The 14,020-nt window shown below is 45.8% G+C and overlaps 1 protein-coding gene across 4 annotated transcripts in view; it reads right to left on the minus strand.

Annotated features, from left to right (window-relative positions):
* Nucleotides 1-1,610: 1,610 nt before the first annotated feature.
* GFOD2 (Gfo/Idh/MocA-like oxidoreductase domain containing 2) overlaps nucleotides 1,611-14,020 on the minus strand; it is a 34,073-nt gene continuing 21,663 nt past the window's right edge. For 3 of the 4 annotated variants that reach the window (XM_037025433.2, XM_073226351.1, XM_073226352.1), the window contains 2 exons: nucleotides 11,888-12,233; nucleotides 1,611-3,178 (listed from right to left, as the gene is read on the minus strand). In XM_037025433.2, coding sequence (XP_036881328.1) covers nucleotides 2,280-3,178; nucleotides 11,888-12,146 — 1,158 coding nt within the window. In that variant the 5' untranslated portion in view covers nucleotides 12,147-12,233 and the 3' untranslated portion in view covers nucleotides 1,611-2,279. The remainder of the gene's footprint in view (nucleotides 3,179-11,887; nucleotides 12,234-14,020) is intronic. The other variant, XM_037025434.2, reaches the window with a different exon arrangement.

A 14,020-nucleotide genomic window follows, 5' to 3' on the forward strand; every position in this document is an offset into this window, starting at 1 on the left:
CTGGGACCCCCATAAGAGTTTTTCTGCACCAAACCTACTGCAATGTGCCCCAAGACTTCTGGGAATCCATCTTTGTAAACGGAGGGGTTTGCTGCAGAGCCCTATAAAATCTAAGCAGTGCTATTGTGATTCAACAACATGGCCTTTCTTAAGTAGGAGTATCTGAGTCAGGGACAATGGATGCATGTGCTTTTTTTGGTCAATCCCCAAATTTAGGAGGGATCTCAATATCCTACTAACAGAAGGACTGACCTGGAGCTGAGCAGATCGTCCCCTGGAGGAAGGGGCAGCTTCTCCTTCTGCTCTGATCACTAGAGTCCTACCTGGTGGTGCTCTCTGCAGGCCACCTCCTAGTTCAGACCAGACTGGGATCTTGCTGCAGAGGAGGCAGTAACCCAGATGGGGACAGGGACCTGTGCAGGGAGGAGCAATGCCTGGGTACTCAGAGTGTGAGGATCTGCAAGTGCTGGGGAGAACAGTTCAGGGTCAGACTCTGTAGTCAGACAACCATGACTAGGCTCCTGGCTCTACCACTTGAAAGATAGAAGGCAATAACTTTGCCCTCTCTGCCTCAGTTTTCTGATCTGAGTAAGACTGAGACTATGAAAAGTGCCCCGCAGAATGGTTTGGATATTAAATAAAATGATGTACATGAAGTGTCTGTCCTGGATGTGACAGCACGTAACAAGGACACTCCACTGGCCACTGTTACTTTATCTCACTGTTTCAAACCAGGAAGTACAGGAAAACAGGCCTGGTGACTTCTCTAAGCGGTGCCAGCAGGAAGAGGGGGACCTCCCTGAGCCTTTCTTTTTCTGTCAAGGAGCCCAGGGCAGGGCAGAGGGAAGGCTAGAGAAGGGAAAAGAGTGGTTCGGGCTACTCCTGGCAGACTGGCAGAGGAAACAAAGGGGTGCATGTGTCCTTCCTCCCTCCACCTTGCTTCTGACTGACATGGTTAAAAGGCTATCCCTGTATAGAACACAGTTAATAAAAGCATGGTTGGTTGACTGTCTGGATCAGGAAGCATTTAGCCACACCCACTCCAAGGGGCAGTGCATGGAGCCTTCTTCCTAAAATTCATCCCTGTCCCGCCTCCCTGGGTCCACTCCTCCCCTCCCGTCTCCCAGGGCTCCCCTGGAACCAACTCCATGGCTTCCTGACCTCCTGCCCAGGGAGGCCCCAAATTCTCCCACTACCTCCCAGAAACAGCAGGCCCGACGGGCCCTCAGCAGGAAGCCTTGAGTCCTGTTCTCTGAGGAGACTGCTTTGGAGGGTCCCTGGGATTTGGCCACAAGGGAACAGGCCGGGAGATGGGGCAGGCAGTGGTGGCAGTCTGTGTAGCCCACTGGACAGTGATGGACTTAGAGCAGATCAGAGCAGCTATGAAGCCATGAGTAAAGAGAAAGATCACAGTGACTGTAAATGGGGTATGTGGTGGGGACTTGATGATGAGGGGAATCTAGTAACCATAATGTTGCTCATGTAATTGTAGATTAATGATACCAAACTAAAAAAAAAGAGAGAGAAAAATCAACAATCTACAGCAATAAACCAACCTTTCATTATTAAAGAAACCCAACCTACCAAACAACCAACCCACAACCACATGCCATAGTGTCACTTTCTGATTTATTAATGAACATTTATCAGATATCCAGAGCTCTCCCTTGTCGCCTCTCTGCCAAATCAGGAGCCCTTTGCCCTAGGGTCAACAGCCCCTGAGAGCTCACCTCCTAAAGAAGCCCTCCTCCCTGTCAGCGAAGGGGCAGCCTGGAAGCCAGAAGGGCTTGGGTGCATGGGAGGGAGGGCAGGTGCATATTTCTGAGGGATGATTTGCTATCCTCACCATTCCTGAGATGCCTTAGCCCAGGGAGGGCATGGAAACAAGGCTTCTTGTCATGTCTCCTCAGGCCTGAGAAGTCAGCCAAGCTGGCTCTTTGCTGTGCTTTCTATCCAGTTAGGACCCCAAGTCAAGCTTTTGCTGGCCCTGCTCACCAGCGGCACTATGCAGGCCTGGTGGCAGCTCTGCCCTGAGCACACTGTGCCAGCCCTCTCAGCCATGGCAACAGGAGTATCACCACCCTGCAAATCTGAATAGATAGCGCTGGAGGGGGCGTTTTCTGAGGACCACCTTTGGCTGCACGTGGACCCTGCCAAAATGGACACATTAAATGAATGACACTATCTGTGCTGTAGCCATGCCCTCTTGTCATGGCTCTCTGGTCCCTCCCTGGCCTCTCTGCTCCCTTTGCTCCAAGGCAGGGAGCCCTCAGGAAGGCTCACAGGTTATTCCGCTGCAGTGCCTCACACAGATTCTGGTTGGGGTCAGGTTCCTCTGTCAGCACCTCCACAGCCTCCCACTCCCCAGATCTGCTTGACCTTTTGATAGCGTCCACCACGCTCTGCATGTACAGCCCATCCTCGAATGAGGCGGCCATGGAGACTGGGGTGTGATCCCACGTGCGGCGGTCCCCCTGCCCCTGGAAGGACTGGCGCAAGGCCTGCACCATGTAGACCATGCCCTTCAGATAGAGCAGTGGGACATCCTGGGGCCCCTGCTCAGGCAGCCCAGCACCCACAGCCAGCGAGTCCCTCAGGAGCAGTTCCTCTTGTGTGGCAGAGTTCTTCTGCCCATAAAGGTCAGCTCCCCGGGCAACAAGACGTCCTGCAGAGCCCACCACCATGACTTCATGCACAAAGGAACCTGGCATGTTGAAATTGAGTGTTACTGTGCTGCACACACCCCCACCCATGAGCATCTGGAAGAAACAGAAGTCATCACTGGTGACATGCCGGATGCCATGGATGGCTGCATTCTGCCTCACGAAGGTCTTGAGTAGCCCATGTACCTTCTCGGCTTTCCGGCCAGTCAGGTGGGTCAGCAAGTCCACAATATAGGTGCCCATGGTGTGAAGGCCCCCACCACCCATGAGTTCGTCACAGATCCAGCCATAGTTGGGGCTGAGCAGGCTGCCCGAATAGATGCGGGCATCACAGATCATCACTGCGCCCACGTAGTGCTCCGCAATCAGCTGCTTCATACGCACAAAGGCAGGCAGGAAGCGCAGCACATTCCCCACCAGGCTCATCAGCTGTGGGTAGTAGCGGGAGGCTGTCACCATCCTGAAGGCATCCACCGAGGTTGCTGCCTTCTCACAAACCACATTCTTCCCAATACCTGAGAATAAAATACAACAGGAAATCTCAAAGTCCCAAGGGGCTTACACTGGAGGGAAAACCTCATTTCTGCAAGGCAGATGGACTCAGGAAGGCCTCCTGTAAGACCGGAGGGTGGCCTGGGACGGGGAAAGGTGACTCAGCTTGGATGAAAATGGAACCCACTGACTGGGACTGGAAAAAAGAGTTACGGGCTGGAGACAGAAGTTTAAGCTCTTAAGGGAAAATGAAAGGAACAGAGGCAGAAGGCACAAACCAGTAGTGGGAATAAAGAGAGGGGGTGCAATGGTTAATTTTACGTACCAGCATGGCCAGGATATTGTTGTCCATCAAATTTCAGTCTAGACATTGTTAAGAAGGTATTTTTTAAATGCAATTGACATTTAAACCAGTAGTCTTTGAATAGAACAGATTGCCCCCTACAATTTGAGTGGGCCTCATCTAATCAGTTGAAGGCCTTAGGAAAAAAGACTGAGGTTCCCTGAAGAGGAAGGAATTCTGCCTCCAGACTCAAGCCTGCAAATCAACTCTTGCTGGGATTTCCATCCTGTTGTCTTGTCCTGTAGATTTCAGATTTGTCAACTGAGCTGACAAATCCCCTGAGCTGATTTCTTATAAATAAGTCTCTGTCTCTCTCCACACCCTATTGGTTCTGTTTCTTTAGAGAACACTGTCTAACACAGGTGGGCTGGAGAGATGGCCATGCTTCTTGCACACACAAATGTACTTTTATGCATTTATTAGATCACCAGCTTGAGGCAAGAGGATATATATTCTAAGGAATGGGCTTTGCACTCTCAGATGCAATTGCAGAAAGGGTGTTAAGATTCTCTGCCGACTGTTCTCTGAAAACACTGATCCAACAAGTTAGTGTAGTCAAAATGCCAGAAAATGCTTGGCTCCGTCCTTTCTGCCCTCATGTACACTGCACGCTGGAGCACATTCTGAGTACACCAGAGCTGGAATGAACTTACAGAGCAAAACAAAGCTAGACAAAGACCGGTAGAGTTCCAGGGGACTGAGCAGCTTCCATATGAGGAAAAAGAAATGAGTCCTTACCATGAGTTTTAAGGTGAAGGCTCATGAGGGTCTCAGCAGCCACAAGACACCAACACCTGGGGTATTCCTGTGAGCTTGGGGTAGTTCAAGTAGAAGGAAGTCCTATGCTAACGCCTTCCACTGAAAACCTAAATGCCCAAGAAGTAGTATGGGCTAGACACACACACAAGTTTATGGGTGACAGCAAGCTAGGGAAGGGTAAGATATCCAGTCATTCCATCATTCATTCTACAGACATATGGGTGACTGAAACTCCATTACCCCAATTCCCCCAAGAAGTTATGGGCTTCTTGAGAAAACAAGCTCAAGTGGAAACACAGAGTACTCTTCCCTGTAGGTGGCAGGGTCAGGGAAAGCTTCACAGGGGAGTGACACTGGGGTTATCTTAAAGGGAACATTTGTTCCAGGGAGCATAGGGGGAAAGGGCATCCAGACAGAGAGAACTGCGAGTGCAAAGGCACCAAGGTGGGAAAGGGCCAAGAGCTGGGATCTTAAAGTCCCAGGCACATACCAGGAAATGGGCTGGAGGGGTTACACAGGGCCTATAAACAATGGAGGAAATTGGGTAGGGGTAGTATCACTCACAAAGACACTCAAGGTGGAGGGGTAAGTTTGGGAGTGTAATCCAAAACCTGGCTCTTGATACTCCCCTTCCAAGTCTACCCCATCTTAGTAAATGGCAACACCATTCTCCCACTTTCTCAAACCAGAATCACTGGAGTTACCTCGCACATCTCACTTTCAATCACTGGTAAGTCCTGTTGGCTTAGCATTCAAACTATATCCAGAACCAAACCAATACTCTAACTGTATCTAACCACTGCCTGCCACCTTCCTCATCCAAGTCACCACTGCTGCTTTTGCCTGGATTATTACAACAGTAACTTAACTTGTCTCTCTCAGACTCTTACCATTAGCAGCCAGGGTAATTCTGTTGAAACTTAAAATGGATCAGATCATATCTCTGCTCTGCATAAAACCCTCTGATGGCTTATCTCATTCAGAATAAAAGCCAAGTCCTTACAGTGGCCTACTCATAAGGCCATACATGGTCTGTGCGTCCCTCCAAACTTTTCTTTTTGATCTTTTCGCCTACTATGCTCCCTCCCCTGCTCATTCTGTTCTAGCCACTGAATTTGAAATGGGGGCTACTGTGCATAAAGCTCTTGTGGTTGGGGAGAGGCAACAATCACTAAACAGAAAAGGACTGTCATGCAGGGCCAGGCCTCATCAATGTGGTCAGGACACAACATCTTGGGCTAGACTATCCTGTGTGCTTACTCTCTGCTTGAAGACCAAACTGAACAGTGTGTGCATTTAGGCTTCTCCTGCAAAGCCATCCAGGCTCTCCCCTCTCACACACCACAGGCACTTCCTGGTTGAGGGGCACCCTCCAAGCCTGGATGTCCCTTTTCTGGGGTGACGACATCAAGATCGTGCCTTCTCTTTGTTAATTACCCTAGTGTTTATTCCCTTAGTCTCCTGAAAGTTTTCCAAGTGTTTTCAGATGGGGCAATGGTTGGGACACAGATAAATTCTGGTGGCCCACCACAGGGTGAAGCTTTCTTTGATGGACTCAAGAGTCCATACACACAGGCTCTGGAAAGGTAACTCAGCTGCCACATGGCAGCAAAAACAATAACCATAGGAAACAAACTGCAACAGAAAATTAAGAAAACTTGATGTCCCACACAATGGACAGGCCCCAGGAGAGCTGTCTGTCCAGGAAGGGCCACTTAGTGGTGCTGAACTCAAGCTCTGGAGCCAGACATCAAATCATGGTTCTCTCACTTCATTGCTGCATTGACTTGAGAAATTTCAAACCGGGCTTTGGTTTACCACATTGTAAAACGGGAGTCATATTCACTTTGCAGGGTAGGAGAGATGGCTAAGTCAAACTAGGCAGTATATGCAAAGTGCCCGACCCAGCAAAGCTCTGTCTATGGTATATTTTATAACCATGGGAGAGACCCAGCAGACATCATAAATACAAAGAAACTTTTTTTTGGTATTTATAAAATACAAAATACAAAATATATATAAAAAATTATTTGTATGTACAAAAAAGGCCCCTTGTAATTTAGATCCCAGGACTCATATAGAAGCTACATTTTCCAGGTCAATAATTTCGATGTTCAGTGTTTTAAATTTTTGATTAAAAATAAGTTTTGAAATTAATATGAGCACTGATGATTTCATAAACATATGTACCATTTATCAGAAATCTCATAGAAGTAGGCCCAGCATAGACCTTTGAAAGCTCAGATCCTGACAAAACCACAGAAGATAATTTGGGTCAATCCTTCCATGCTCCCTTCACTTCTTAGTTCCCCCCTGCTACTCTGACCCTCAAAAACCCCACAGAGCACTTGCCATTTACAGATATAGTAGTCTCAGGCCTCAACTCTGTGTTAGGAACCTCAGTGCAGTAGGAGGAACACATGTGGATCAGTAACCTATGACATGGGATGCAATCTCTTCACTTTATAAAACTCTTTAAGTCTCCTGCTCTTCTCTAAATAATAACAAAAGCTTTACAACAGGTGCTGGCAGGGCAGCAGAATGGCTAGCCAGGTGTCACATGCTCAGGGCAGGAAGCAGTGTGGACAGGGCGGGGGACTGAAGGCAAGGGGAGAGGCCCTTGTACTGGGGTCTGGCAGGAGGGTCCCTGCAGGGAGAGTAGCCCTTGACTGCTATTACTGTCTGCTCTTGGAGGGTCTCCAATGATTCCCCCTATACTTCTGGCCTTTCAGGATTAGGGATAAGAGAATCACAATACTGGGCAAGAATTTGGCCACCTGGCTGTGGAACACATATGGCTGACCAGGGAATTAATGAGGAAATTAGGTTCTCAGACACAAACACCCCATCTGAGAGCTGCAGCTCTAGCCAACTCAGAGGCTTCCTGAGATAACTATTTACTGCAAAGGTTGGGATGGACACAGCAGTGTGGGGCAAAGAGGGGGTGGGCTGGGAGGAAAAGGGCTTTTGTGGCTGCTGGGAGTTCTGTGATGATAAAACTAGGATAAGGAATCTCTGTTTCATACCATCAGAGGTCAGGGAAGGGGGAGGGACTACCCTTCTTAAACCCAGACAATAGGAGAGCTTTTGAACTTAGGACCCAGTAATATTGGTGTGGGAGCTAAAGGTTATCTTAAGTGAAACAGGCCCTGCAGGTCAGCTGCACAGGGTCTTTCTTTAACTTAAGGAAGACTTGGGCTGCCTTGAAAGACATGTTTATTTAAGTTTATCTAGCTTTCCTGCTAGGAAGTCAAAGGAGAGATTAGAGAAGCTGAGAACTGCTGTCTATCTCTGGGGAATGGGGAAAGCATCGACGCTGAGTGCTTATTAGCTCAGATTTGCTGCAGCATGCACAAATTCCAAGCTGCAAGCCTCTCTCTAGCTCATATTCCCCAGATGGCCCAGGAATGAAGTGCCCTTGAGCAGCAGAGGCCCTGAGAATGTGCCCCAGACCACCTCTTCCCTAGTAACACACCATAGGTTCACAGCCCTGGGACCATGACACCCTTGTTCCCCTATCTAGAGGTGTGGGACTGGATAAATTATTTCAAACAGAAGGATAAACAAACAGTCAAGGAAGAGCACCATTTTTACATTTTAGTTTTTTGTACAAAAAAGGTCCTGTCACTAGAAAAGTAAGTTTGAAAGCCACCAGGCAGAATCACTCTTGCCCAGAGCCCCCTCTTTCCTGGGTCACACCAGCTCACTGGAATTGCACAGGTGCAGTCTGCAAATGCCTTCATTCAGCCAGCATCGACAGGCCCTGTGCCACACTGGGGAGGCCACAGCGGGAATGATCTCTACCTTCAGAGAACGTACAGTTTAGTGGCGGAGATGGCCATTAATCAAATTAAATACATACATGTAGAACTGCACTTGTGATAAATGCAATGAAGATGATATAAATGGGAATATGAGAGCAAACGGCAGGGACCTGACCTGGACTGGGGTTAAGAGAAGGTGTCCCAAGTGACTGGTGTTTGGGGGTTTAAATTATTTGGGTCAGATGTTGGAACAAATTTCTTGTTATCTCAAGAGCACATAGGGAAAAGGTTAGCAAACTCAGTTTCGTCTAACAGCACACCAGTGCCAAGAACAGGGCATCAAAACCTATCTTTTAGTTACAGATTTTAGAAAACATTCAACCATGGCAAAGATGTTGGGGGGCACTTTGCACATTAAAATACATTTTCCTGAAGTACTTCTAAACTGAGAAATAAAATATATTGGGTCCCTCCTTCTCCTTTAAGGAATTCATGGGAAAGCTTTAAGGATGACATCTGAGGTAAAAGAAGATGAAAAAAAAAATGGTCAGAGAAAAGTAGAAAATGCTACAGAAAGAGCTGTGATATGAAAGGTAAGTCTGACAGTGAAATTTAGGAAAAGCTAATACAAATAAGGGCCAGAAACAATCTTTATGGCCTCAGAAGTGAGGTAAAAATATAATGATCTAATAAGCTGAGGAAAATGCAATATTGTCTATAGTACTAAGACTTAGATATAACCTTAATGATCTAGGCCTCATTTCTTTAACTGAAAATGAAGCTGTTGGATTAGATCAGTGGTTCTCAGTCCCTAGTGTGCATGAGAATCACCTGGAAGGCTTGTTCAAATACAGATTGCACCCCCAGAGACTGAGAAGGTCTGGGGTAGGGCCTGAGAACTTGGATTCATAACAGGTCCCCAGGTGATGCTGAGGCTGCTGGTCCAGGGACCACACTCCGAGAGCCACTTGATGCTCTCTCCACTAAGACTTAGATATAACCTTAACGATCTGGGCCTGACACTTCCGATTTTATGCCTGTGAATGCCAGAAGAAAATACAGTACTACTGACCAGCATGAAAGGTTTCAAGAGAAAAACTCTGTCACCTATGTCCTTATAGCTGCAAATCTGTATCAGGTTCTATGGCTTACCTTTCGTAATGCTTAGCATAGCACAGTGCAAGGCTCCTTAACCAAACTGAGGCTTCCAATCACTGCAATAAACTTCTCATGGGTTCAAGATCTGAAGAGCTGAACTAAAATTAAGAGTATTTCAACAGCCTTGGAGCTAAGTAATTATGTCTTTTTTCCAGTTTTAAAAAGATTGAGGATCTAAAGCTTATATCCTTACAAAAATATACTCTTAATGCATATATATAGATTCACATATGGGAATACAAAGAGTTAGGTGGAATGGCAGGGAGGAGGATCTTTTGGGATATTGACTCTGAGAACTTTCAAATATGTTGCATTTTTGCAACTAGCAATGAGTGTCTCTCTCCTCTTCTCCATCTAAGCAGTGTACAAGCATCAGACACTTTCAGAGTTTTATAGGTGGAAAAAATGGGTCCTGCTTTCAAGGCATTCATTTAAACATGGTCCACCAAAGTACAGAAAAGTTTTTCACATCTGAGGTGACTCAGAATGCTTAGTTCAATTTTTAGGCTACATTCAACTCACTGAACATTTACCTAATAAATATCCAGGGAAGAATCCTACTATTTATTTTTAAACAAATCTCTTCCACGTGGGACAACAGGAAAGCCTGGCTTTCCCTTATAATATGATGCCAGTGTCTTTTTTGGTCAGAACTTGAAGGCAGTCATATTATCAGGCTGGCAAAGCCGACAGGGCAGGAATGGATACCCCCATTTCACAGGGGTTCACGGAGGTTAGATGGGCCAGAAACAGGACCAGAAGTTGGGTTTGACATGATGGTCAGTTTGCTGCTCTGCCTACAAACAGTCTGTGCAATTGACACCCAGTCCTTTGGGAAAACTGGAGGAGTTCTCCTGGCCATTTCCACATCTGCTGAAGTCAAGTCAGAATCTTTCTTACTAGAAAAAAAGTAAAAGCACACAGGAGTGAACTTCATGGTCATAACTTGCTCAGTGACTCCTCTGGGGCCTGACTAGGTAGTCCTGAGGGCAGGTCAAACTGACACAGGCTCTTCCAGATCCACCTACTTGGCCCTGGGATTGTGTACCTACAAGGACAGGCCAAGGACCCTCATTCACCCCCTCCTCCTCCTGACAGCAAGGATGCAGAGAAAAGACTGATGGCCCTGCTTCACCGGGTGCTAGGACACAAGATCCCAGAAGCCTCTGGTCATCCTTGTCCTTCCTGTTTATATTAAATAGCTCAAAGTCAGTGTTTCCTGTACCAGGAACAGCAGGCTTGTGGTCAAAGAATCCAGGGGTTTCCTCTTTCTTCCTACATGCTTGGAAATGGTCTTTGTGGAGACCATAAAATTCAAGATTGAGAGCTTCTAGAACCTTGTCTTTGGAAACACTTGGTCTCACCAGCCTGAATTCATGCCACAAGGGATAGCAATAGGTCAAGTGACCATGGTAGACTGATTCCCCTTGAACCAGCTTTCTGTTAAAGTATTAGCACATGTCTAATTCTAAACTCAATCTGGAGCCATTATCTGTCCTACTAAGAAGCTAGTGGCCAACGCATTGCTCCAATGTCACACATTCTTAGAGAGCTCTCTGGAAAAGACAAACCATCTACAATTTTTGGCTGAAATTTACATGTTGCAAACCAACAACCAGAAAGATTCATGTTCTTGCTCACTTCAGTGAACATTTATCCTTCCCAATTCACTGGGCCAGAAGTGACAGACATTCTCTTTTCAGAAAAAGGGAGAGACAAATACCAGAGTCCTAAACCCTCCAGCACCATGACAGTAATCAGCCTATGGCATACCAGTTCCTGAACCCAGCAATCTCTGACTGCATCAGAGAGGAACTTGGTTCCTATCACCTTACATAAAACAATTACTCTGTTAACTAAATATATGCCACCTGAATAATTACTTAAGTCTTTTCTCGTTTACCTTGTAATGTGTTATTTCTAGTCTTTTCAATAGGACTGTGAGATCTAAAGGCAGGGAAGGCTCTGATCGAAACTGCTTTGAATGTCCAGAATGACATCAAGACAGTGCCTGGCACATGGGTGGCATTAAAAACAATGGCTGGATGAATGTTTACTGGCTTGTTTTCCTATTAAATTAGATTCTGATTTATATTAGACAAAATGGAAGAATCTGCCTAGAGCTGACAGGAAAGAGAAGCCCAACAGGAGCTGCAGAACTCCGTAAACCTAGCACGTCAGTGAGCCTTCCTGTCTTCTGGCCACAAGGGATTGCAAAGTTTGGCAGGAAGGGTGTATGCTCAATCCAGTCAAGGACTGACAAAACATGGGAAATAGCAGCCTTGCTACACACCCTCTTCTCCTTCCAGTGGTGCTGTATGCCACAGAAATGGAAGAACAAATGCACTAATTATAAACAATTTCCAACTTCAGAGAGACAAACTTCACAACACCTGAAATGTAATAATCTCTAGACATTGTGATAGGCCAACTCCTAAGGCATTTGCTTAATTTTTGCTTAAGGGTTTATTTATGGAAGGTGGGAAAGGCTGTGGCTTTCCTGGCCCCTGCAGCATTCCTTCCCACAGCTGTGAGACTCCCCCAAATGCCCTCCTCTAGCCCTGCTCCAGGGAGGAGTGCTGTCCTAGAGTACTACCACCTGCAGACCCATGCTCAAGGACCACCCAGGACCACAGGAAAGCGGTGACCCTCAAAGGCCCTCCAGAGGGAGACACAGTCTGCTTGTACTATGGCCTGGCAGTCCGTACCTAGAGCCTTTACAGATATTTGCCGGGTGAGTGGAGGGGGGATGTTGATGCACACCAGATCCACGTCTTGATGCAGCAAGATGTCATCGGTCCGGCTAGTGTAGAAGGTGATGTTCATCTCCTCAGCAAGCTGCTTTGCCTCCTCCTCAGTCTTCCCCCACAGGGCTTCCACGGTGAACCCTTCTGCCCTCAGCAGTGGGACCAGAACCCGGGCAGAGCTGCCGGTCCCAAACACACCCACTCCTGGGAGCATCTTCATGCTGGCTCCTCTGTTCACCAGCTCATCTCCTCACAAGAGCCTCCAGCATGAATACGACCTTCCCATAGTCCTGGTCAGACATGGTCCCTGGAACAGCAAGCATTACACTGGCTATTAGTGGAGGGCACACGAAATGAGGCTCCTTTCTGGGCTTATTCAGAAGCAACAACTTCTTGGCCACAAAAGCACAAATTAAATACTACTCCAAACAGAAAGGCTGCAGAAGCTTTTCCTGTGGAGACTTAAGGATATTAGCAATGCCCATCTGCAGGAAAGAGAAAAAGTGAAAAATGAGTAAAAACCTGGGTTCACATCCCCATTCCATTACTTAATTTTCTGTGTGACTCTGGCTAAATCACTTAACCTCCGGAACCTTAACTATAAAAGTTCCATGCTTCTATGATACTATATTACAGAAAGAAAAAGAAGAGTGAAAAACAAAAACTAGTAAACGATGAAAGAGAACTACTTAGGTGCTATACAGATTATAATTTTAAAAACTGTGGTAACAACCATAAGAAAATGTTCATTAGAAACAAAAATTACCAAAAGACTTTTTTTCAATAACTGGCAACAGCAAGGATGTTTAAAATGATTTTTTTGATATAAAGATATTCACTCCAACACTGACTATGACAGTGAAACAATCTAGGTGTCCAATTAGCAGTAATGGGTTAAATAACACTGTGGAGTAACTGAAAATCATGGGTTAGAAGGCCCTCAATGACCTGAAAAACACTGCCATATTCTCCTTAAAAAGGGGGAAAATAAACGATATCTGAATGATGTCAATTAAAAAAAAAAGTACAAAAGTATATGTGGATGAGAACATACAAGGACATCTGTACCTGTAATCATGTTCCACACGTAACAGTAGATGGACCAGAATACATCTGAATTTAATAATCACTACTTGGGATGATGGGATTATGGATGATTCTTGTTTTTTGGATCTTTGCCAAATTTTCCACAATAAATGATGTCTTACTGTGGAGTTTTTCCTTTTGATCGCAAGGGTGATAAAATGAAATAAAGAACAAAACGAAACCAAAGTCTGCTTGGACACCAAGATGAGATTTAGGTGTGCTCAGGGTATCAGGTGTCCCCATACAGCACCCCCTCAGCTAAACCAGTGATCCTCAACCTGTGTATTAGGGTCACAGGTTGAGCCCAGACCCTCTGAATCAGACTGTGGGGATGAGGTTTGTAGCACCTTATTTTATCTTTTTGTGGTAAAATATACATAAAATTAACCATCTTAACCATGTTTAAGTTTACAGTCCAGTGGTTAAGTACACTCATATTGTTGTGCAACCATCACCACCATCCACCTCAAAACTCTTCATCTTGCAAAACCGAAACTCTGTGCTCATTCAACACTAACTCATTCTAACCCTTCCCCACAGTCCCTGGTAATCAACATTCTGTTGTCTGTCTCTGTGAATCTGACTTCTCTAGGTACTTCACATAAGTGGAATTATACAGTATTTGTCTTTTTGTGACTGGCTTATTTCACTCAGTATGTCCTGAAGGTTCATCGTGTTGTAGCACATGTTGCAGAATTTCCTCCCCTTTTAAGGCTGACTAATATTCCACAGTGTGTATACATCACATTTTGCTTATCCATTCATCTATCCATGGACATTTGGGTTGCTTCCATGTTTTACTACTGTGAATAATCCTGCTATGAACAAGAGGGTACAAATATCTCTTTGAGACCCTGCTTCCAATTCTTTTGGGCATATACTCCAAAGTGGAATTGCCAGATCACATGGTAAATCTGTTTTTTTGAGGAACCACCATACCATCTTCCACAGGGGTTGTACCACTTTAAATAATAATTTTGGAAACACCTCACAGTACCTTAGTCTACC

This window comes from Manis javanica, chromosome 17 (genome assembly GCF_040802235.1).
Source record: "Manis javanica isolate MJ-LG chromosome 17, MJ_LKY, whole genome shotgun sequence".
Taxonomy (NCBI): Eukaryota; Metazoa; Chordata; class Mammalia; order Pholidota; family Manidae; genus Manis; species Manis javanica.